The following is a 25,781-nucleotide window of genomic DNA, read 5'->3' as shown; positions in this document are numbered from 1 at the left end:
TACACGCTATTTAATATTCTCATTTTTCCACCTACAGTAGTTTTTTTAATCCTCATCTGAGGATATGTTTACTGATTTTTGGAGAAAGGGAGGGCGGAGAGAGCGCGAGCGAGCGCTGGAGAGAAGTGCGCCCACTGGGAATCAAAGTGCAACCTTTCGGGTTGGGGAGGACGCTCCAACCAGCGGCGCCGCACCGGGCTGGGCTAACAGGCTCTCAATGGGTCTTCCGCCCGCCCCAGATACCGGTGTTATCTATTGATTCTCTCTCCTAAAAGGGGGCCGCAGCGCGCTCTACAAAACCCTCACGGTCGTCAGAAACCGCCTCGTAGCTCAGCCCAGCTCAAGGCCTGACGCGGAGTTGAGTAACTAGTTACTCACCAACAAAGACCCGACCTCCCCGCACAGTTTAGTTGGTGGGGGATGGGAAAGGATCCCTTTTACAAACAGCTGCGCCGGGTGCGGATACAGACCACAGGCCTTCGTGACGCGTGGACTCCGGACGAGGCAGGGAGGGGGCGTTCTTGTGCCCCTCGGGCCAGCAAGAGCCTTGGCTAGCGGTGACAAGCCCTGGACTCGGACCAGAGCGCCCTGGGCGCAGGGACCCCAGCCGGACACCCCGCCTGCAGGGGCCAGGCGGGCTTCTGAACGGGGCGTGGGGGAGACCCCGCCTTTTCTCGGGGAAGCTGGGGAAGGAAACAAGGGCGCTCAGGGCTCCCACCCCTGCCCCGGAGCAAGAGTGCCCTTTAGTCATCTCCGGGGGCCGGCTGCGCTGCGTCCCCGCCCCTCACCTGTGAGGTGCGCCCATAGGGCGGGCAGGGATCGCCCGTCCAGGCGGGGCACAGTACTAAGCGGTGCGTGCTTCCGCGGCACAGCGTCAGAGACCGCGCGCCCCGCAGTCCGGTCTTGCGCCCCGCGGCCCCTCGCCGGAGACTCCGATGGCTCCGTCGCGTCGCCTTCGCCGGCAGCCGGGCCCAGGAGCGCTCTCCGACGGCTCCGGGCTGCGGGCAGTCGGGCGCGCCCCAGCCCTCGGCCCCGAGCGGGGACCCAGGCCTCGGCTCTGGCACATCACCCTGATCTTGGTTCTTTCTCCAGGTGAGCACCTGCCGCCGTCCCCGGCCGGGAAGGCGTGCCCGGTGGCCGGGAGGGGGAAGGGGACACGACCGGGTACCCGGGGCACGCCGGGCATGTTCGGGCATGTCCCGCGGGACGAACCGTGGGCAGGTCGAGGGAAGCGCCGGGGCGGCGGGCAGCAGCCCACCGGGCTGAGCGGGAGGAGGCGCTCGCGGGGGCTGGCAGGGTGAGTAATTCCCCGGAAAGTCCGGGAAGCGCGCCGGGGCCAGGTTGGAAAGTCCCGGAATCGCGCGGAGCGACAGGCAAGTTGGCTTTCTATATTTTTCTGTTAATATTTTTACGCTTATGTTTAAATTCTATGACTTGGCTATCGCAAATCGATTAGCCAGCAGCCCGCTAAATGTCGCTTTTCTTCCGACTCGAAGCCGTTTCAGTTCTGAAGGCCGAACTCCACTTACTTCCAGTCGCTTTTCCGCAAAGTAAACGGCCTGCAACCGGCGGGGCTAACGGGGCGCAGAGCTGCTCGGACTGGAAAGGCGGTGATGCGCGGCCCGAAAACACGCAGAAACAGAGAACGCCACGTGAGGCTCCGTCCCCGTGGCACTTTCCGGGTTCCTTCTGTAAAAAAAATAAAAATAAAATAAAACGCCAAACCAATATTAGAGGAATCACAAAGTTTTAAATGTTCTTTATTTAACAAATTAATTCAAAGTTCAGGGAAGTGATATTTCTATATATATATATCTCGATATTTGTTACGCTGTGAAGCTCGTAAGGAACATCATTAGAAGTTTTATGTTGGTCCGTGCAGACTTCTCTTACTCTTTTTAACAACAGCCTAGCGTTTTACTGTGTGGGTAAAGAAACATGGGCGACCTGTGTATTTTACTCTTGACTCTTATGAGTCTGTTTGTAGGTTATATCCTGTGTATGATCTTGCTAATTCCAACTGCACTGTAGTGTCTGCTGTTGCCTGTGTCACGGGCCCATGTGCTCCTTGCATTTCGTAAATCCTTAGAAGTGAAATTGCTGTGTCAGTGGGTTTCATTTTGTACTTTTGTTTAGACAGCGAGAAATTGTTCTCCAGAAGATGGCTGAACCATTTTACCTCCCCACCACGAGTCTGTTTCCCTACACTCTTGCCCCACTGAACTTTAATTCTTTGTGACAAATGGGACATTTGTGTCCCTTTGTGTTGCTGTGGTTTTGATTCCTTGTTGCTAGTAGGGATTTTCAAGGACCCAGGATATTTCTGAGGCTGGCAGTGATGACCAGGAGACCAGGTTAGGCAGCAGGGGGAGAGAGTGGCAGGGGGGCTGGAATCCCAGCTGTGCACTTGAACTGTGTGTCTTCTGGTGACACTTTTGCCCCCAGCCCTGCCTGTACTGCGATGAGCCCACATCCTTGGGCTGTTGGAAAGATTGCATCAGATGAGGCCCAGTGCCGAGTGATTTTCTGCCTCCAGATCCTCGCTGTGCACTTGCTGGAACGGCCCCATTTCTCTTCTAGACTTTTCCTCCTCAGCTGCCTCTCTGTCAGAGCAGGAACTGTGTGGTTCAGTCTTAGAAGCTCAGTCAGGCTGTGTGTCTCGATAAAGCTGGAGACACCGGGCCTGCCCTGCTCCTTCCCAGCTTTGGGACTGTGGTGTGCCACACCCTCCGCCCCCATCCCATTTCTTCATGTGTCAAATGGAGAGGACAGGAAAGTCTGCAGGGCCCCACTGTAAACCCTGAGAGCTGCGTGGGACCATTGGTGCCTGAGGGCCACGGGGCATGTTGTCTCCACCCCAGCAGTGGCTGCCCCTGCTTGTATGGGCACCTTGGTATGGGCTTCTTAAGGGGGCAGCAAGGGCTTCCGAGGCACAGGGTGAGCAGCTGTGCCACAGGGGACATGGGGGAGAGCAGGAGCCCAGACATCAAGTGAGGCAGTGGTGGTGTGGCAGGGCCATAGGCCTGCGGTGCCCCAGTGCTTTCAGTCCTCCCTCTGGAGGAACACCCCAGGCCTCCTACGAAGGCCACTGCCCCTGTCTTGGACCACACTCCCTTCCCCAGGGCTGGAAGAGAAGCCTGCCTCCGCCTTCCAGGTCAGGGTGGGGAGCAGGCGGCAGGAATACGCACTGAGTAGCTTGGGGCAGCTTATACACAGCACTCAGCTGGGCACTGTCTTCCATTAATCAGTCTAATTTTGCTAACAACCTGTGAGATAGCAGCAGTTTTCACCTACTTTACAGGCAGGAAATGAGTCAGAAGGAAAACATTTTTATTATTGTTGTTGCCTGATCAGCTGTGTTCTGGGAAAAGCATCTCCTACCATTTGAGTTCAAGTAAGTGGGAGAAGTGGAAGAGAGAATGGAGCTCCTTGTACCTAACACCCTAGAGCACAGGTGGCAAACACAAGGCCCACGGGCTGCATCCATCCCTCCACCTTGTTTTATCCAGCCAGGCACCTTGTTTCTACCCGGCTGCAGCGCTGAGCTCTCGCTTAATTGTTAAGAAGTAGTTAAATGTATACGGTCCTAAAATTACGTTCAGCCCTTTGCAGGCAACCTCGAGGCTGATATGTGTCCCCCGGTGAAAATGGGTTGGATACCCCTGCCCTAGGGGGCTGGCACTTTAGGCAGCCGCTTTCTTGAACATTTACCTTTTGGGGAGTTTGCTTTTGCTGAGTTCTCTTAAAGTGGGCTGGGTACTATTCTGGTCACAGTAAAAACTGCTTATTAGTATAATATTGTGAGATTTACTTTTAAATTTTATGCCTGAGCTACATTTACTTTATTTGGGGGCTAAATTCATGAACTACTGTCAACTAGGCATTTTGTAGCCAAAAGGGCTTGTTTGGAAAAAAAGAAAAGGGTTGTAAATCCCTGTGCACCGACAGGGCAAGCTGTGCGCACTCTGGCCTGCCGGCCCAGAGGGGAAAAGGAAGTTAAGGGCAGGGGAAGTCAGGACCATAGAGCTTTATTAGGAACGTAGAGTTCTTCCTGTAGGGGTTCTCAAGGACTCTCCCGAACCTGGAGTGGATGTGAACTTCTAGAAGCCCTAGCTCTCTCATAGACCCACCCAACTGATTTTGTTTTCTTAAAGTCCCAGTTGGTTTTTATCATTTCCCCCTGTGGCTCGAGATCTTTCTCTGAAAGCATCACTGATCAACAGTCATCCAACTTCAGAGGCTTTTTTGTCCCTCGTGTTGGGAAGAACCTCTTCTGGGTGTCTCTCATATCAGAGGGGAAGTGCATGGACTAGCTCCAGGGTTAACAGGCGACAGGTGCAGAACTTAATAAGAATTTAAAACAGAATTAGGGTAACAACTTAGCTACATGATGAATTTAAACCAGGAGCTCAGATCAGACTTGTAGATAATGAAACAAAGACCATTATTATCTTGGGGAGATCAAAGTTCTTGATGACCGATTTAATAACCAGAGAAGGTCCCCCCACCCTTTTTTAAAAAAATATCCCCCTTCACAATAGCTTAGGAAAAGTAAACAAGGGCACATGTCTTCCAAGGAAAAGAGAAAAATTAAATAACAATTAATAGTAAGAGAAGCGTTGTACAGGCCAGACTCGGTTGTTTTGGCAGTTTTTTCCATCAGCGGTCGCTTGCTTCAGTTTTTGACAGCTTTAGGTTCAGGTCACCCGCGTGCACTTGCACCCGGCATTGAGAGCCTTCTTCAGGAGGGACACGCGGATCCAGAGTCTACTCCCTGGAGCTCAGCAGCACACGGTTTGTCATCAGTGCCCAGCCGGGGCCCTTTCCATGAGGCCAGAGGGAATCTTTTTTGAGGTGTCTTTTTCAGTAAAAAGAAAATCTCCAGGTTGTAGAGTGTGGATTTTGAGTTTTTTGTTTTCTTAGTGGTCACTATGAAAAGATTGTTCTACCACAGCATGATTATTTTCTTAAAAAAAAAAGATTTTATTTATTTACCCTAGAGAGAGAGGTGGGTGGGGGAGGGAAGAAAGAGGAAGAGAAACATCCATCGGTTGCCTCTTGCACTCCCCCAATCCAGGGTCTGGTCCACAGCCCAGGCATGTGCCCTGTCCAGGAATCGAACTGATGACCTTTTGGTTTACAGGATGATGCCTATCCCACTGAGCTACACCAGTCAGGGCGGCATGATTATTTTCAATAGAAGCAATTAACCCTTTACAATATTGAAATATGTCTCCTTTTACCAACTCTGGATCAAATGCATGGGGTGTCCTGTAATTATCTCAAAAGGTGGAAGCTTATGAGTTCCAAAAGGGATAGATCTGAGATTTAAAATGACTAACAGCAATGCTTTTGGCTAAGGTATTTGAAGAGTTTCTACAAATTTTGCCAATTGAATCTTTTTTTAGTATATTTATTGATTATGCTATTATAGTTGTCCCATTCCCCCCCCTCACTCCACTGTATCCTGCCCAGCCAATTGAATCTTAATAGTGCCAATAATATGTTCAGCTAAGCCCGAAGACTGAGGTTAGTAAGCAAAGTGAGAGTGCTGTAGAACTGGCCAAGTAGCACAGACTTGCTGTTGCACTTGACCAGTACAATGGCTTCTTCCATCACTGAAGTTCAAGAAGAGTTTCCCGGGTAGGGACAATCTTCTCTAATAGGACTTAGGCCACTGTAGAGGAATCAGCTTGTCTATAAGGGAAAGCTTCATATGGAAACATATGTATGATGACTGAAACATAAGTTATATTCATCAGATGGAGAAGCTATATAAAATCTATTTGCCAAACCTCAAATGGTCCATTAGGCAATTTTAAATGTCCAGGAGCAATGTGAATGGGCTTCCTGGGTTGTACTTTGCCCAGGGGGACACTTAAGGTAGGCACTTTTTGTGGTTGTGTTAATATCTTGCCACCAATAATTCATTCATGCAGGCTCTCCTTTTGCCACTGGACCAAGGGTTTAGTGCAGTAGAGTGGTAAGGAGCGGAGATTTCAGAGCTCCTGATTTTCTGAGTTTCTGGTAGGACTGGGTTGTTGTTTGGTTTGAACCAGAGCTTTCTCATCAAACCAGCAATTGTTGGATTTCAGTCTTGTTTTTCTTTTTCCGAAGCCGATTGTTGGGTTTCTCTGGCCAGTTTTTCTAAGTTGTCAACTGGGCAAACATCTTGTTGGACCATGACAGAGGTTTGACTGCTGCTGATGCCTTTCAGGGCAGCATTCTTAGCAGAAATGTCAGTAAAGTGATTTCCTTGACTTCCAGGGAATCAAATGCAGCATGTCCTAGAATCTTAGTAACAGGTAAAAGTATAAGCATCCAGTAATTCGTGAGCATGCAGGCCATTTTTAACTTTATCTCCATTGGAGTTAAACCACATTGCTTCTATAACATTCCAAAGTCATGAACTACTTCAAAGGCATATCTACTGTCACTATAAATGTTGACAGTTTTACACTTCGCTGTAAAATGAGAGTGGAGGCACAGAATTGGGCCTGCTGTGCTGACGTGGCCACAGGAAGAGATGCTGCCTTGCTGACTTCAAAAGGCTAAGCTACAATAGCATACCCCGCACAGTACTCACCATTTTAATTTTTAAGTAAGAACCACCTATAAACTATGAGAAATCAGCTTTACCTAGAGGAGTCTCCTGCAAATAGTCACAAGGAATCATGAGGTGCTTCACCAGTCTCAGAAGGGAGAGGAATAGCTAGATTAAGGTAATTACAACATGAAAGAGTTATATGGGAAGCAGTTAAAAAAAGGATTTCATCGGAAGTAAGGTGACTAACTGAAGGATGCTGGGTGTGATGAGCATTTCTGCGGCATGAGGGCAGTAGCAGCAATGGCTTTAAGCCACTGGGGGGCTCTGAGTCACTGGGTCCATGCCATAGTCACTGCTGACAGCAGTATACCAGGGGTCTGTGGTGACCCCATGTTTTTGAGTGAGTGCCCCAAGGGCATTCCGTTCCTTGTCCTGCACAAAAATAAAAAAGGGAATCTGATAGGTTGCCTAAGAGCAGGTGGGTTTAGTAAACTCACCTTTAAGCCTTTAAAGGCTGTCATCCTGATCCTCCCATAAAATTGGATCAAGACTCATTCTTATAGTAAGACACTAGAGGTTTTGCCGTAAGAGATTTGGGATCTCACTTCAGCAAAACCCCATTAGCCCAAGAAAACCTCATAGTTAGTTTTGGGCCTTGGAAGTTTAGGACACTGTGATGCTTCTCTGGATCCAGGTGTAGTTCTTGTTTTGATAGCAGATGTCCCAAATATTGAACCTGAGTTTGGGCAAATTGTAATTTTTATTTAGAGACCTTATATTCCGTTAAGACCAAAAATTCTAGCAGATGAATGCTATCTTCCTGTGAGGAGGCCTGAGAAGAAGAGCAAAGAAGTCCAGTGTTTATATATTACAGGAAAAAAAAAAGACAGACTTGCACAAAAACGGGTGCTTGTGGAATTTTCCACTTGAGGTTGCGGTTACTTCCTTCTTTCCTTGGGTTGCTTGCCAACCATCTCAGACCTGTGCTGAGGTGAAAAGGTAATGGTGTTGCTCATTACTGTCACCTCAGGAATGTCATATAGCAGCCACACCATGATCAACAGTGGGCATAGAACAGTAGTTTTGACATCTTTTGGCCATTTCGTCTTAGCTTGGCTTTTTGGCCACCTGGTAGCTTTCCATTCCTGGGTCCAAGGTCCTATACTGGCTCATTTCACCACTGAGACATTTTACCCTCCTTGTTCTTAAGCAATTAGGGCTGGAGGTCTCTTCTGCTGAACATGGGAGGGATAAAATTCTCTCACTTTCTGACCTAAAGAGTGGTAAGAGCCCCCAGGTCTTCGTTATCTAGGATGGGCTGGACCCTATCATGACGATTAGCTTAACATGGAAATGTTGCTGTCTGGGAGAGACAAGCTTTCCAAGAAGGTTAAAGAGGCAAGGTCCATGTAATAGGAGTAGAAGGGCCACTAGGGGCCCCAGAAGGGAAAGGAACTGGGTTAGCAGGTGCCCTGCAGTGGTTTCCCAGATTTGGTCTGGGTTGCCAGGGTATGCACCTCTTAACCAGGTAGCCTGTAGTGATGAACTTTCCAAAGTTCCCATGATGTCTTCTAGCTACAGTCTGCGGTTGCAAGGCTCAGAAAAACGTTTTAGCCCTCAAGAAGTCCGAGGCAAATGTTGGGAGAAAAATTGGAAACATGTTTGGAGAGTCATAGGCAGATATTGGAGGAAACTAGAAGAATTCAGGACCTAGTCCAGTTTACAAGAAAAACAAAACCAAAACCAAGAGACAACAAACAGCACTAGAATCTAATACCACAAAGGTATATCATCATTTCTATTACAATATAACTTTTTCTCTGTAAAATCACCCTCATCTTATTAAATATAGCTAAGTTAAGACTAATTCATTGTATAAGTCCAGTTTCAATCAGTTTCAATAAAATTGGTATGATAGAATAACATTTCTCTAAGTATGACAAGAGCACAATCTATCACAGAGGCATGTTTAAGTCTGCTTTGTTGGAATTGGGCAGGAAATCTTCAGATTGGAGTTTAATTAGCCTTCTATGTGGCTAAGAAACCAAGCCACATAGTTGCCTTGCCTGCAGTACCTACCAGTTTGGGCAAATTCCTCAAGTTCTGGAGATTCTCCAAATGCCTTGAGGCTTTTCCTTTGCCATCTCTAAGGAAAGCAACCTATGTTCCTTTCTGTAAACTGCTGTGAACCATGTAAGCAAGGTTCCAGGCTCGTTTTCCACGGGGCTTTTATCAGCCTCTCAAGTCAATCTTAATTTCTTAGAGCTTTCCTATGAGATCCAGAGTCTATACATACATCTTTCAAACATGACATTTTAGTCAAAGCCTCATCAAGAGCTTCCAATTGTGTCCTATATAAAGAGAACAGATTCCTGATGAATTTATGCAAACAACCATATTGCCATGAAAATAATAATACTCGTTTCATTTAGAGTCTCCAAATTTCTGAAAGGATCAGGTAGGGAGAAAGGTAGAAATGTTCTATGATTGCTTACAAGTATATAATTTACCAAATTGTTCTAAGTCATAGGTAGTTTAAGAGAAAACAAGTTTCCTTGTATCTGGAAATGATTTTTAAAATCAGTACTGTTTTAAACAAAGTTAGAAAAATTATAATCATCTTCACTTCATTTCCATAGAATAAATTCTTGTTTCTTCCGATCACCTGCTAGCATTTTATGAATCCAGTTATTCCTTAGAGTTTTATAAATCGTTATCTAGTTTAAAGGTATGATCTGAAAGTTTATTCTCAGAAAACTGTACTTTAGAATAAGTGAGAGTTTTTCCATGGATCCTTCTGAAGATGAAACATATGCCAAAGTTTGAGTCAAACAATGACTATCTGTAAATTACAAAAAAAACCCTGAAAATGATGCAGTTATAGATCTGATTATAATACAACTGAAAAAAAACTTTGCTTTTCTGTAACAAAACATTTTAAGATAAGAATTACAAATGAGTATTGTTTCAGAACTTTGTAGACTACTGGAGATTTTTATATAATCTCCAATATATGATATCCATTTGATAATAAGAATATATACACACAAATACAACAGTACTATTTCCTTAGTTGGCAAAGCTTCCTGTGCAATTCAAGCATCTAATCTAATCTAAATCTAATTAGTTCAAAACCTCTCCCTGCCAGGAGAGAAAACAGTTCTTTCAAAGTGTTTCAGGGACCCTTTAGAACAACTTAGAGCCATTACTATAAGGTTAAGAAAAAGGTCTCTTCTTAAAATTTGGGAAGTTTGGAAGTTTGTCAAACACACTTGTCTAAAAAGGTCATATATTATTATAAAACTATTAAATTATTCATTTACTCAAAGTGATAATAAAGTATCAAAAATTCAGGTTAGGAAAACTTTTCTGTTCTTTGTATTGATAAAATGTTTTATTAAGTAATCAAAGATTTGATTAAGATAACAAAACAACTTTAATAAAATATAGAATGTGTTTTCTAGGTAGAAAAAATTTTAATATCTGGAGTACAATGAGTACAGAAAAAAACTTTTGACTAGAGAATCAGTAAATATATTTTCTTTTTTAACTGAATTTATTGGGGTGATACTGGATAATAAAATTATATAGGTTTTAGGTATACAATTCTATAATACATCATTGTATATTATATTGTGTGTTTACCACCCATCAAGTCTCCTTCCATCACCATTTATTCCCTCTTTACCCTCTTCTACTTCCCCCTTACTCCCCTTTCTCTCTGGCAGTTACCACACTCTTGTCTGTCCATGAGTCTTCCTTTTTTCCTTAACCCCTTCACTCTTCCCTCTGACAGCTGTCAGTCTATTCTCTGTATCCATGAATCTGTCTCCACTTTGGTAGTTTATTTTGTACATTAGACCTCATATATAAATGAGATCATATGGTATTTGTCCTTCTCTGACTGGCTTATTTCACTTAGCATAATGTTCTCCAGGTCCATCCATGCTGTCGCAAAGGAAAGATTTCCTTCTTTTTTATGGCTGAGAAGTATTCCATTGTGTGAATGTACCACAGCTTTTTTATGTACTCATGCAGTGATGGGCACTTAGGCTGTTTCCAAATCTTGGCTATTGTAAATATGCTGCAATGAACAGAAGGTTGCATATATTCTTGCGAATTAGTGCTTGGGGTTTCTAAAACTTTTTCTTTTTAACAGTGTGAAAAAGAACTAAACTCTACATAAAATTTTCTTTCTCAGGATTCCTTTTCCACAAACCCTCTACAACTTCCTTAGTCCCTTTTAGTTTGTCTCTTACTCAATCAGAAGTAAACAAACTTATTTTAGGACAAACCTCATTTTGTCAATTACTTCAAAACTGTATTTCCATACCTTATACCTTTTATTACATAAAACAGTTTCTTCCCATCTTAATTAGAAATCTTAGCTCTTAGAAACCTCAATTTCTAGTAAAACTAAAAAGTAAGCAATTAGTATTCTTCAGAGTGATACATTTATGAACATCTTTAATAATTTCTAAAAATATATTTTCTCATAGCACAATTTTTTAAATGTAGCATAACACAAGGTTACTAATGGACCCAAATATCTTTAGTTTCTCTATAATAAGCAGAAAGTAGATAAACCTATGTTCAGTAATCAGTGTTTTTTATCATTTGATCTTTTTTGAAAGGGTGTAGACATTCAATGAATAGCCATCATTTAATTTAACTACTAAAATTTTAAAGTTTTAAGTTACCAAAGAGATTTATGTAAAACCATTTAATTACATATGTAATACAATCATTGCTAAAAGAATTAACCTAAAAGAAACTTTTTATCCATTTACAATTTATTTTATTTCCTTGCTCCTAACGATTATGTTGAGATTACTTATGGAAATTTTACCATACCAATTTATTTTTCTTGCTGACAAATTTTGCAAAAGAGGCAGTATAACAGTGGGAAATTGTAACCCACCCCACCACTCTTTTGACATTATTTCTGTAAGTGCAGAGTCTAACTAATATGTGGCTTATAGATGAACAGCATGTTTGTCTAAGAATCCTAGGAATTAACTTCAGAAGATACAGACCCTGACCTTCAAGCACCCCAGGTCTGGGAGATTTGCTGACCTTCAGCTGTAAAGCCAGGATGACGTGAAGCCAGGATGGTGCACACCAGTCCGTCACTTGGCTTATCAGAATGGACTGTGCTAGTCTGCACGTAGAGAGAACTTTGCAACCCTCTCCCTTGATCCCTTTGTTCCATTCCCCTCTCCCTCCTTATAAAACCCGTGTCCAGCGAGAGATGAAGAAAGGCTTTGAGATGTGAGTCCCCCAACTTCCAGGTCGCAGGCACCTAAAAATAAATCACTTTCCTTTACATTAGCACCTGCCTCTCAAGTATTGGCTTTCATAGCTTCAGGCATCTTGACCTGTGTTAAGTTACAGTGTTTGGCAACCCAGATAGGACTGTGTAGACTCAGTAAGACCCGTAGGGCCCAGGCTGGGGATCCCAGCTGCTTATGGCAGGCTGACCCCATGGCAGGGATTGCAGGGATTTCCCAGCAGCTCCAAGAGTTCTTTATCTCAGAAACTATCCCCTCTTTTCCTCTCAAGGCATCAGCCACCTTTAAACCGCCTTGCTGGTGAAAGGAAACAGGTTGTTGGTGGGCTGACAAGCCCAGACTTGGTAAGTGCCTGGTATGCACAACCAAGAGTCCCTGTCCCACCGCTTGGATTCTTTGAACCATTTGGGATTCTGGAGGAATCAATAGGTGCTGCTTGGCGGTAAGCATGGCTCAGTGACAAGAAAAAAATCCCAGGTCCCCAGTGTGGGATTTGGTTGGAGTACTCTTTTGGTTTGGGTTTGGGTATTGCTTTTCTTGTTGGATACTGGTTTTTAGTTGTCTATTTTGTTCCTCTGTGCTTTCATGGGAGGAAGTCTGTTTCTGTTTGAGGGTTCTTGTCTGTCTAAAATGAAACTTTAGTTACAGTTTTTTGCTTGCTTTCTTATCTTTTGGAGACTTGGTTTGATCTTTGAGAATTTCGTTTGAGAGTACTCATCTGTTTAAGCATTGTCTTTGCTTTAGATATTGTTCTTGTTTCTGTTTTGAAAAGAATGGCTTGGTCTTGATCTTGAATTGTTTTGCCAAAGTTCTGGTAAATGGAATAAGATGTCTAATGTGCAAGCTTTTGATATGCTGCATCATAAGGATTCTACTCAGAAAGGATTTAAATTGATGGTTTAAAGAGGGAAAAAGATATCACTCCCTTTTCAGACAGTAAAACTCAGAAAGAAAAGGAAAAGGAAAAAATGGGTATTTTTAAACTTAAGTGGCTCAAGCAGTACAAAGCCTGATATCTTCCCTGCCTCTTGCCTGGCCTCCTAAAAGTTGTCAAGGACACTAGATAATGAAATACCTTACTTTTGGGTGCAATAAAGGAATGCAGTAATCACCAAGAATAAACATGTGAAAATATTTGCCAAGGGGAGGGGAAAGTGTTTCTGAAAATTATGAAATATATTCATAAATTTCTCAATATATACACTGGTAATTACTTTTAGTTGTCATGGAAAATTCTAAGTTGGGAAAAATATGGTTTTGGTAATAAAATATATAAGTAACAGCAATATGTTTTGAAGGAAATAGAATTGAAAGTGGGTTGGTTATTTCTAGGTGAGTTGTAAAGAGGCAAACTGAAAAGGACCAGGTAAGGTGTAGATGGCCTGTGTAAGTTGAAGAGCATTTGTGTAAGTCATGGAGGGTTTGTGTAAGTTGAAGTGGGTCTGCCCAAGTTGAAGAAGGATTGTGTAAAGGAAAGGAGCAAAAAGAGAAGGAATTGAAGAAATGAAAAAAAAATGGTGAGAAAGAATAAAGGAAAGTGACAGAGGAAGGAAGGACATTGGAGAAGGAATGCTCAAGAAGAGAAATAGAAATGGGAAAAAAAGAATAAAGAAAAGGAAAGGAAAAGCACATAGAAAGATGGTAAAGCAAAGTGATAATTTTGATGACAAATGAAAAAGCCAAAGGCTCCTTTTGGTTTTTCCAAAACCAATTGTTATTTCCCAAAACAAACCTCAGGTACAATTAGACAGTGGGGAACAAATTAATTGATTTCTTGTTCTGATATACTTTCATTTGTAATTCTGATTGTTATCTTAAGATGTTGTTACCAGGGTTGGGGTGGAGGGATGGGGAGAAAAGGCATACAACTGTAATTGAATAACAATTTTAAAAAAACGTTGTTACCAAAAAAAGGGGGGGGAACTCCTTTGTCAATTATATTATAATCAGGTCTATAACTATGCCATTCTAAGTATTTGGGGGGGGGGGTGGAGTTATTTAGAGAGAGTCATTGCTTTAATCTGATGTATTTGCAAAAATGTTACATCTTCAAAAAGTTCCCCAGGAAGGACTTTGACCAATTCTGAAATACAAGTTTCTGAGAATAAACTTTTAAGATTATACCTTTGAAATAAATGGATTTGTAGGGAAGGACTGGGTTCATAGAGATACTGGCAAATAATCAAGATAAACAGGAATTGATTGTGGGACTGAGTGAATTGGGGATGATTATTGTTCTTGTGACTCTGTTAAAAATATTGCTGGTTAAAAAAACTTTTTTTTTTCTTAGAGCAATTTGGTAAATTTAAGCAACAATGAAGCATTTATATTTTTCTCCCTACCTGATCCCTCTAGAATTTTGAATTTCTTAATGAGTATTATTATTTTTATGGCAATACATTTATTTGTATGAATCCAATAGGAATCTGTTTTTTTCCAGTTACTAACCAAGACTTTGACTAGAATGTCATGTCTGAAATAGACATGCCTAGACTGTGAATGTCAGCAAAAAAGATAAAGATTTACTTTGAGCCGATAAAAGCCCCTGAGAAAACTGGCCTGACATCTTGTTCATTTGTGTGGCTCATGGAAGCCTTTCCAGGGAATGAGTGAGGCTGCTCTTCTGAGAGATGACAAGGAAGAACCTCAAGACATTCTGGGGGCTTTGAGAACTTGAAAAGCTCCCCCAAATCTGCAGGTGCTGCAGGCAAAGTCTTAATGGCATATGTGTAGCTTGGCTTCCCAGCCCTGAGAGGCCAATTAAAGCTCAGTCTAAAAGTTCCCTGTAACAATTCTGGCAAAATATAATCAATTGCAATTCTTCTTGTATTACTGCAAATTATCAGGCCAAATTGAAACTGGACGTAATGCAGTAAATAAATTGGTCTTAATTTGGCTATTTGATAAAAATGAGGGTGGTTTCAAGAGAAAAATAGTGTTTCAGCAAAATCTATAACACACAATTATGAAAACTAGACTCTAGTTCAGTTAATTGTCTGTAAAATTGTACTTTTCACCCATGAACTAGACTGGATCCTGAATTTTTCTACTTTTCTTAAATGTTTTGGCTAAAACCTTCTAACTTTCATAGAAATGGAAGAAAAATTGACAATGGGGATTTGTAACAATGGAAAATTGTAACCCATCCCACCATGCTTTTGACATTGTTTCTGTAAGTGCTCATTCTAATGTGTAGCATGTTTGTAGCATGTTTGTAATGTCATAGCATGTAGGTGAACAGCATGTTTGTAAAATCCTAGGAACTAATTTCAAAAGATACAGACTTCGGCTTTCAAGCAAACCAGTTCCAGCTTTGCTGACCTTCAACCATGAATGTAGGATGAATGGCGTGAAGCCAGGATGACTAAACCAGGATGATGCGCCCTGGACCATTTCCTGCCTATCGGAATGGACTGTGCTAGCCTGCCCCTAGAGAATTTTACAACTCCCTCCCTTGATCTCTTTGTTCCGTTGCCTCTACCTCCACTGAGAGATGGAGATGGGCTTTGAGACATGAGTCCCCCATCTTCTAGGTGGCCAGCCCCTGAAAATAAGTCACTTTCCTTTACATGAGCACCTGCCTCTTAAGTATTGGCTTTTGTGGTGGCAGCCAGCCGGACCTGCGCTTGGGTAAAATGACGCGAACTCATTTAACTAATAAACTTAGGTAAAATAAAAGTACATTTAATGTTGATGATTTTTCAATACCATTCAACAGTAAAAATACGCTGTATCTAGAACATACATATATAAACATACAGATGAATATAAAGAGAGCTGTCATAGCTTTCATTTTAAAATGCTATCTTCTGTGTCCCAGGTACAGTGCAAACCTCGGAGGAAAAACTGGATCTAAATTGCATTTCTGGTAGAGTAATTAAGATTTTATTCAGATGACCAAATTTGGCATGCTGCTGAATTCTTTTAAAGCAATTTTAAAATTAATTTATAATCAATGAAAGAGTGCAATCCAAGAAGCCTGAGGTCCTCTCCTGTCAGGGTGTCCCGTGTGGTAAACTTGTTGACAGACACTAACGACAGGAAATGGAAATGGAGTGTGCACACTATATTGGAAGGTTCGGAAGGTAAAAAAGAGGGGCTTCAGAATGCCTGAATTTCAGGTGGCAGGTGTTCCTAGAGGAAGATGCTGCTGGGATGGGGCCTGAGCCCAGTACATCTGCTCCCACGAGTCTGGAGAAGGAGAAGGTGGGGGAGAGGGAGAAGCCTCAGGTGCTGGTTTACTTTTATGTTTGATCCTTTCAATGGGGGCAAATGGCAAAGAGGAGAGGGCTTTGTCCTTTTTAGGGTGGCACCAGCAAAGTCCAGGTGAGGGAGCCCTGGACAGGCTATCGCTGCCACCCGCTTCACCATGTACAGTGGAATCCCAGGCAGAGTGTGTAAAGTCCCCAGCGCCCAGGAAACAGCTTGAGGGGCCAGAGGGAGGGAGCAGTGCCCTCTTCTGAAGCGTCAGAAGGCTCTCACAGGAGAGTTGGCTCTAGTCACCAAGAAATGATGTGGTTTCTAAGAGTCATCATTTAAAGCCAATATCATCAATAAACATCATATTTCACTCATTCACACATTCCCCCCCACCCCCCAGAACTGTAACACTTTCAGATTTAATTTGCCAGCCCTAAACCAAATTCAAAACCAGTTTCAAGTTCAAAACAAAATTCCACAGCCAGGTTGAAACGGAGACTCAAGAAATAACTGATACAGCTCCAGTAGTTAATTATCAGTTTTCTCACTGTAAAATGAAAGCACTGTTGCTCAGCTCTGCCTGCACAGTGGCAAGCTCTGCTGGGACAGAACTTGGAGAGACACCAAGCCAGGGGCCACTGAACCGCAGGCGGAAAGCTCCCTCAGCACTAAGTCCCTCATAGTCGCCTTTTTTTCTTAATCTCCAAGAAAATATTGGGGCCAGGCCACATTGTAAAAGAAAACTAGTTTTTTCTTTTTCATGAAGATGGTGCCCAAAGCAAAGAAGGAAGCCCCTGCCCCTCTTGAAGCCAAAGCCAAAGCAAAGGCTTTGAAGGCAAAGAAAGTACTAGAAGGCATCCACAGCCACACACACAAAAAGAGCCACACATCACCCACCTCCCTGTGGCTCCAAAGGCAGCTAAGTATCCTCGGCAGAGAGCCCCCAGGAGAAACGAGCTTGACTACTGTGCCATCGCCGAGTTCCCCCTGAGTACCCAGTCAGCTGTAAAGAAGATAGAAGACGACAGTACATCTGCGTTTGTTGTAGAGGTCAAGGCCAACAAGCACCAGATGAAATAGGCTGTGAAGAAGCTGTACGATGTTGATGGGGCCAAGGTCAACACCCCGAGCAGGCCTGATGGAGAGAAGGCATATGTTTGACTGGCTCCTGACTATGGTGCTTTGGACATTGCCAACAAAATTGGGATCGTGTAAGCTGAGTCCAGCTAGCTATTTCTAAATATAAAAATGTTATACTGAAAAAAAAACCCACAAGTAATTTTAGTTTTTTTAGTGTTGAAGGAGTAGAACACAAAACACTGTCTTCAGTGGAATTGGAACTCAATTTTAGGGACTTTAATCCTGAACTTCTGTGGTGAGACTCGAACCCAACCTAGGGACTCGAACTGGGAACACTCAGGGTAGGATAGAGGGAAACAGTTTGTCTGCCCACAGGTACAACTGTGCTGAGACTTAAACTCACTTTCAGGGACACAAGGACAAGACAGAAAAAAAAAACAATGTGACAAAGAACAAAATCTGTCCAGGCAGGAGGGGGAACTCCGAGGGCTGGAGGTGGACTCATCAGACGCACTGATGCTGAATCAAAATTTCAGGCGGCCCGCTTGCCAGGTGCAGTAAAACTGTCCTGTCTTTCCTCCTGCCGTTCTGTTGCTGTAGGGACAGAGGGGTTACAGCCACAGAATATTACTGGTGTTGGGGTTCTTGTGTTCCCCAAGATAGAAATGAGAGGCAAGCCCAGAGAAGTTTCAACAGAGACTTTCTTAAGCTTCTGCTCCAGCACGAGGGAGGCAGCACAGAGGAAAGGAAGGCCTTCCTTTTGTAGGCCGGGGACAGTGGGCCAGCTCAGAAAGGCGGGCTTTTTGAAACAGGACGGCTTGTAGTTTTCCATGCCAGGGCGGGTTATTTCCTCTCCTTCTCAGGGTGCTTGGCAAGTCTCTCTGCACCTACACCGAGAGGGGAAAGGTGGTGGTTTTGCTCATTACCATCACCCCAGTAGGTCCTCTAGCAGCCACCCCTTCGTTAACTGTGTATGTCCAACAGTGGTTTCTTTCTTTTTTAAAAAAATTTTTATTGTTGTTCAATTACAGTTGTCTGCCTTTTCTCCCCATCCCTCCACCCCACCCCAGCGGAACCCACCTCCCTCCCTCACCTCCACCCTCCCCCTTGATTTTGTCCATGTGTCCTTTATAGTAGTTCCTGTAATCCCCTCTCCCCACTGTCTCCTCCCTACTCCCCTCTGGCTATTGTTAGATTGTTCCCAACAGTGGTTTCAACATCTCAGGCCACCTGGTCTTACCCCGGCTTCCTGGCCGCCACTCATGGGCCCAAGTCCCCATATGCTCTCAGCACTCCTCTCAGCAAGACGGCATGGGCCAGCTGGCTGATTCCAGTAGAAATAACCTCTGTCCCCAAAGGGGATTTTAGGCAAAAGCCAGTTTTGTCTCACAGTACAACCTGTTTCCAAAGAGATCAGGCCTGTGTGCCAAATCGAATCCTCACAGACAAGACAGAGAAACAAGCAAGTAAGGCCCGTTTAACAAACAAACAAAAAACTCTACACAATCCCCAAATAGAGCTTCAAAACACAAAGACAAACACAAACAGAAGCACAATTCCAGGAGAAAACTTGCCCTAAGCTTTCGAATCAAAGAGCAAGCAGTGAGCCCAGCAGTTCTGTGTGGGTGCTAGTGCCTTGTAGCTCACTGCCCTGAAGCTGCTGGGGTGGTTTTCCTCTGGAGTCCTGGGTGAGCCCCCAAATTGTTAACTGAAAAATAATATCTACTGGTATTTGGTCACCAAAAAGAATTTATTTGGGAAAAAGAAAAGGGTTGCAACCCAGTGCGCACGGACAGGGCCCGCCAAGGTGGAGGAGGATTTATAGGGGGAAAAGGAAGTTAAGGGAAGGGAAAGTTAGAACCAGAGAGCTTTATTATAAACAGTTTTACCTGTGTGGTTCTCGTGATTACGAAGAGGAGGAAAATTTGCGTAAGCCCTAGGTTCCTTCCATGGCCCCTCCCGACTGACTGTGTTTTCTTAAAGTTCCAGTTAGTCTTTATCGCTACCAAGGAGGTAGTGAGCAACTTGTGTCCACGCTGGTGAAGGGCACCTTGAACAATTGCCAGGCCTGTGTGGGCCTTGATCCTTGCCCAGCCTGCCGATTGCCCATGGTCCTTCTTGTCAATATAAGAAACGCCCAAACCTGTAGAGAAGTTTTAGTTTTATTTGAACCAAACTGACGACAGTTTCCGGGAAGCAAAATCTCAACGGATTGAGAAAACGCTCTGGAAAATGGCATTTTTGCAGCTTATTTTATACATTAGAGTACAGGGAGGAGCCGTAAAGAGGGGTATGTGAATTCTATTGGTGGTAGTTAGAGAGTCTGGAGAAAGCAGGGAAGTCTTGAAGCTTAGATAAAGAGTAAAATGGAGAGGGGCGTGATTCTTTTACATTGGGGGGTACAGGATAGTTAACAGTTAACGTTTACCCTACAGAGGTGGTTTGTGGGGAGAGACCAATGAGGGGTGGGTTCTGTGGCCCCCAGCTCTGCTGCGTGGGTGTGGCTGTGTGCACCCTGAGGGAAACTTGATTGTTCTGACCCTCCAAGGGTTTGTTATCTTAGACACAAAAAGAAAACAGACAGGCTTACTTGAGATAAAGATTGACTTTGTCTCGGAAGCTACAGGCCTGGGATGTGACTACCTTCCATGACTCCCTTTTAGTTAGGAAGTTTTATGTTCAGGCCATACTACGTGGTTACTTTAGGTCTCTTGAGTTTGTAGGGCCTTCCACGCAGGCCCCCCTGAGCTTGTCAGGTTTGGTACGTGGCCCCTTTTTCACCCACACTTCCCTTGCCTGGGCCGGTCCCTCTCAGGTGGGCACAGACCGCCACTCACCCAGACCCTGGACAGGCCCTCTGCACATCTCTGGGTCACGCTCTCTGTGCAGTGCCATCTTCTCCAGCTCTCTGCCCCACACTTGGCCTCTGGGAACTCCAACCTGTGTCTCCTCAACAGAGACCACAGGAATCCCTTTGGGTCCCCTTTCTGAGCTGCAGCCTGGAAACTGTCCTCAGTCAGTGCCCTGAGGCCATCCCCAGGGTCACCTCCTTGGTGTCCCAGGGGAGGCAGCCCTTCACCCACCAAGTAGTGGAGGAGCCCTTCAGAAGGGACAGGCTGGGTCCTGAGGGAGGGAAACAGAGGGCCCTGTGTTTATCCCACTCCTGGGAGTTCCTGGTCTCTTGGGAATGAGACCAGGGACCTAAAGAACTAACAGCCCCATGAGATCCCACCACCCTCACCTCAGCCCACCTCCAGAGATGCTGCGATGGCAGAGGTGAATGCCATTGTTCCATACCTTGTCTGGCAGAGGTGAGGCCATGATGTGGCAAGGCCTCACGCTATGTTATTCTTGGCCTGGAGGAGGCGGTTTTGATTGGATCAGTGTTGTGGGTAATGATTAAACTAACCACAGCTCATTCTGCAATACAGCACTTACCTTGTAGCAGGCTCTGCTCTCAGCACTGTCTACACATCGTAATTCATTTCATTGTCACAACAGCCCTAATATGTAGGGACTGTGCTTATCCTTGTTCCCTGAGGAGCAATGTGAGACACAGATAAATTTGGTGACTTGCTGAAGGTCACCCAGCTACTCAGTGGAGGGGCTGAGCAGGGCAGGGGAGCAGCCCCAGGGTCAGCAGCCCAAAGTGTGGGTCACCGGGTCCCCTGCTGGCCATTCCCTATGTGAGCATGAGGCTTGCAGTCAGCCAGCACAGGGTCACTGCTGGAGGGTCCCTGAGAGGTCCCTGAGTGCAGCCCCCTATTTCAAGAGAAGTAACGTGAGGTTTGGAGAGGAAGGGAAGTGGCTTCCCCAGGATCATGCAGCTACTCCAGGGCTGGCCCTGGTCTGGAAGCCAGATGCCTTGACTTTCAGTTCAGTTTTATACTCCTGTTAAAAATGACTCATAAACCTCAGAAACAATCTCAAGCCACAGAAAGACCTTGAGGGTAGATCTGATCTATTAGCCTGTGTGAATTTACTGCCTGGGTTAAGATAAACAGGTTAGGTTTGGGGGATGCATTAAACCACAGAGTAAAGAGGAGATTGCTTGAGTTACTTTTTTTGGTGCCTACGAATAGAGTTACTGTGAAGATTAAAGGGGAGATAATACCTGAACACATCAACCACCAGGTTCAGGCTTGGCTACAGAGCAGTCTGACCCTTGCATCAACTTGGGGGGCAAGAGCAAGGGAAGGTAAACACCCTGTTAATGGCATTTGTGGGAGGACCCAGAGTCTGTGGAGTCCCTTATGCAAAAACTGAAACACACTGCCTCACACGTCCGTGCATTTGCACGGCATTTATTCTGCTGTACCCTGGGCCCCTCACGAAGAGAGGACCACACACTAGAAAGCCTCCTCCCCAAACCCCACTTGGTTTTGTCCCCCCAACACCTGCATTACTTTGACTTCCCACTGGTCTCTGATTCCATCAATGTGGACTTTTCCCCTCTATGTCCACCAGTGTCCCTACCACCCATGGCATTGTCTCCTCTGCCTGGGCAGCCCCTCCAGGATCTGTGCAGCCTTGGGTTATCTGTGTCTCTGTCTCAGTTCCCTGTGACCCAAAACTGTCCTAAGAAAAGGAAGGCCGTGTCTGGTTTGGGGCGCTCCCCAGACCTGGTGAGCAGTGCAGCTCGCCGGGCTCCAGACGCACTCTCCCAAATGGATGGATTAACGTGGGTTCTAAGATGGCTGCATTAACGCCAACAGGATTTGCCCATTCTGCTCCAGAGTGTACTTAATGTGGGTGGTGGGAAATATGACAGGCAGGTTAAGGAGAAAATACAGGGGGCTGCATATCATCCTGAAGAATTGCCCAGGTCATAAGTTCCTGGAGCCAGGTGTCCACTTTCCATTGGGTGGGTGTTGTCAGACCAGTACTTCCAAAGACAATAGTTTCCCCAGGAGAAAGTGGACTAGATGTGTGAGCTCAGAGTGCATTTAGCAAGGGCCCTGCTGATGCGGTTGAGTGGTTAGGTTACATCAGTCTGAAAGGAAAGTGTGGGAGAAGATCCTGGTCACCCTGGCAGGTGGTTCCAGGGGTGTGGTGGTCAGAGGAGGAAAAGGAATTCAAGGTGGAGTCTGGGTTGCCTCACCTGGGTGTGGGCAGAATTCATTCATTAACACAAGCAAAGAATAAGTGGGAAGAAAAGGGCTTAAGATTTAGGAACATGAATGTGATTTTGGAAACTGTTGATACTTAATGCCAGTATGAGCCAGGTTGGTAAGAAGTTAGGGAAAATTCCTTGACAGATGGATTGAGAGAAACAGGGACAAAATAGTTAGACAGCCAAGCAATTAGCAGCCTGCTAATAAATCACAAGACCCTGTCCTCCCAAACCGAAGGCTCTTGGCAGCGGACGGCGTACATCTCCTCCTCAACCAGGCAGTGAGCAGCTTAAATCACCTGGTCCAGGAGAGAGAACAGATACCCAGTTGGTGCCATTTGTGCCGGGCAAACCAGAGAACAGATAAAGTCAGGGGAATAAAAAAAGAAGAACAATTAGAGCCAGACAAATCCAAGATAGTGGGGGGCGCTGAAAGGAAAATGACCCAAACCCCACTATAGGCTCATTTTGATGCATCAGCATATTGAAAGACACACCTGAAAAGCTGATGGATATTCTGATGGAGACCACCCCTAAAATTCCCACTTGCAAAAAAGAGATAAAAACCCTCAAGACGAAGGTCCCAGTGTGTGCTCTCCCTGGAGCACGCCTTGCCTCCCTTTCCTTGGGCAAGAACTTTCGCTTTCTTTCTCCGAAGCTCCAAGGGCCCTCCTCTTGCCTGAGCAGCTCTGCTTAGGCTCAGTCCTGTTCCTGTGATTTTGCCCCCTCTATGCTAAGCCCTTCCTTTGTCTCACTGTCCCCAGCTTTAACAAACATGCTCTCAAAATCACCTGGATTCGTGTCCTGAATTATTCTCCTGCAAAAGTCAAGAACCCACACATTCGAAGATGTGCCGGGCCAGCCACCTCAGCCCCGTCCCTTTCCAGGGACAAGTAGACCTGCACTACACGAAATGCTAAATGAAAGACAAATAGTATTGGCAGAGGTAGAGACCTTTTATAGTGTTAAAGGTTTAATTTGTCAAGAAGTCAAAATAATTATCAATGTGGACATGCCTAGTAAAAGAACTTCAAAATACATGAAGCAGAAATCTACAGGATTAAATGGAGAGTATACAATCCTTCCTCAGCAGTTGGTAAAAATGATTAGATGAATACAAGTCAGTAAAGTCATCATCTGAACCCTACAACCACCTTGGTTTAACTGTCATTCATAGAAAAGACCCCCATCCACTGTAGACTCATTCCATATTGGAGAAGATCATCACCTCTTGGGACAGTGCTGCAGATTAGGGTTGCCTAAGAGAGGGCGCAAGAGCGTGTGTTGTGGGCATGCTGTGTGCTACGGCCTGAGGGGACTCGGGTTACACACGTGTATGAATTAATAAGTTGGTACACTTAAGAAATGTGCGTTTCACTGTGATGTTCTCTGTACAAGCCTGTGAATGTTACTGAGTGTGTGAAAATTTTCATAATGAAACGATAGGAAGAGAATCAATGAGAGAGAGAGCCAATAAACACCGGAGGGAATAGCGCTGTGGGAGCAGAAAACGGAGACTCTACCTCAGGGAAGGCTCCGCCTGGGAAAGGAAGGACCAGGGGACACCTGTGAGATCAGCTGGCATCAAATACTTGGCAGGCTTTTAGGCGGGAGACGGCTACATTTTACCTTGTTTAGATAAAGTCGGTTGAACTGAGCTCAGCAGTGTTTTTATTCTGACTTTTCTTAGTTTAACTTTTTATTTTAAAACACTCTCAAAATTACAGAAAAGTTGCAAAAACTATCCAAAAAATTTCCTGAGCCATCTGGAAACCGCATGCTAAGTTGACAAAGAACATTCCGGAACACTTCAGTGTGTACTCTCCACAAACAGGAACTGTCCCCATAAGACAGTACAATATCCACATCGGAACAGTAAAATCAACAGTTTACTACTCATTCTCAAATTCCGTTCAGATTTCCTCTGTTGTTCTTATGTCATTTATAGCTCGGCAGCTGATGCAAATCACTGGGCCGTCACTTTTCTATGACTTTGGCATTTAGTGGGACATTGACAGGTTTCATCAGGGACAGCTTGTAGGGCACCTTTACATTTTTAAAAATTGTGGTAAAATATACAGCACATAAAATTTACCATCTTAACAAATTTTTACCGCACAGTTTAGTAGGGTTAACTACATTCACAGTGTCGTACAACCTGTCTCAAGAATACTCTCCTTTTGCAAAGCGGGAACCCTATATTATATCCACTGAACGACGACTTTCAATTCCCTCCTTTCAACCCAGCCCCCGGCAACTCCCATTCTACTTACTGTCTATTAATTTGAATACTCTAGGAACCTCCCTTAAGTGGAATCATAGAGTATTTGTCTTTTGGGGGATTGGCTTATTTCAGTTAAGCATAATGTCCTTGAGCTTCATCCATGCTGTAGCATGGGCCAGAATTTCCTTCCGTTTGAAACGACGCGTTGTGGAAGTGCACCAGATTTTGTTCACCTGTTCGTTCATCAGTGCGTACTTCCGTCCCCTGTGCCTTTTGGCCGTTGTGAATAATGCTGCTGAATGCGGGTGTGCACAGGCCTCTTTGAGTCCCTGCTTTCAGTTCTTTTGTTTATATGCCCAGAAGTGCAATTGCTGTGTCACGTGGTAATCCTGTTTTTAATTTTTTTGAGAAACCAGCCCAGTGTTTTCCATGGCAGCAGCATCCTCTTACAGTCCTGTCAGCAGTGCACAGGTTTCCTAATTTCTCTCCACATCCTCGCCAACGCGTACTTCTTTCTTTCCTTTTTTTCTTTTTTATAGTAGCCACCCTAATACGTGTGAAGTGGCATTTCATTGTGGTTTTAATTACATCGCAGGTCTTTGTAGATGCTGTTAAATTTGTTTCCAATGTATTATCATTGATATCTGAGAATATACATGATACAAGTTTGCTTCTTTTAAGCTTACTTGGACTCACGAAGTACCAGGTTCACCGGAGGAAAGGATGTGTCTTCTGTAAATGCTGCACGTCGGCTCTGTGAGTGTCAGCTAAGGTGGCTGAGTCCAAATCTTTTACAACTTTACTGTTTCATCAGATCATTTCATTAGTTGTTGAGAAAAGGGTGTAATAAATTCATTTGACTTCTTTCCATTTTTGCTTCATGTGTTTTGAAGCTTTATCATTGGGCACATACACATTTATAATTATTATGACTCTGATGAATTAACCCTTATAACAAACAAAAGGTCCCTCTTTATCTGTGGTAATACTGTTTGTCTGAAATCAACTCCATCTGATATTATCATAGTCACAGCAGTTTTCTTAGGCTTGCTGTTTGTCTGGTATATCTGTTTTCCATTTCTTTGCTTTCAGTATATCTGTGTCTTGTTTTCAAATGGCACCTCTAATAGGCAGTGTGTAACTGGGTCTTGTTCTTCATCCATAATAACCATTTCAGCTATTGAATTGTTCAGGGGGTTACCGATATGGTTGAAACGGTTCTTACAATTTTATGATTAATTTTGTTTGCACATGTGGGATTAATATATTTTGTTTTAGTGTAAGAGAAAAGAATACCACCAACTCCTTCAAGAGTAAGTTACTTGC

At 44.4% G+C, this 25,781-nt stretch overlaps 1 protein-coding gene across 4 annotated transcripts in view; it reads left to right on the top strand.

Moving 5' to 3' along the window:
• The first annotated feature begins 808 nt into the window (after positions 1–808).
• Positions 809–25,781, top strand: part of LOC112305008 (tumor necrosis factor receptor superfamily member 10A) — a 39,943-nt gene continuing 14,970 nt past the window's right edge. For 3 of the 4 annotated variants that reach the window (XM_045195863.3, XM_045195862.3, XM_053910587.2), the window contains exon 1: positions 810–1,092. In XM_045195863.3, the coding sequence (XP_045051798.2) occupies positions 936–1,092 (157 nt within the window). In that variant the 5' untranslated portion in view covers positions 810–935. Of the gene's footprint in view, positions 1,093–25,781 lie in introns of all 4 variants that reach the window. The other variant, XM_045195864.3, reaches the window with a different exon arrangement.

The sequence above is a fragment of the Desmodus rotundus genome, chromosome 9 (assembly GCF_022682495.2).
Source record: "Desmodus rotundus isolate HL8 chromosome 9, HLdesRot8A.1, whole genome shotgun sequence".
NCBI lineage: Eukaryota > Metazoa > Chordata > Mammalia > Chiroptera > Phyllostomidae > Desmodus > Desmodus rotundus.
This window is presented reverse-complemented; position numbering and strand designations above follow the sequence as displayed.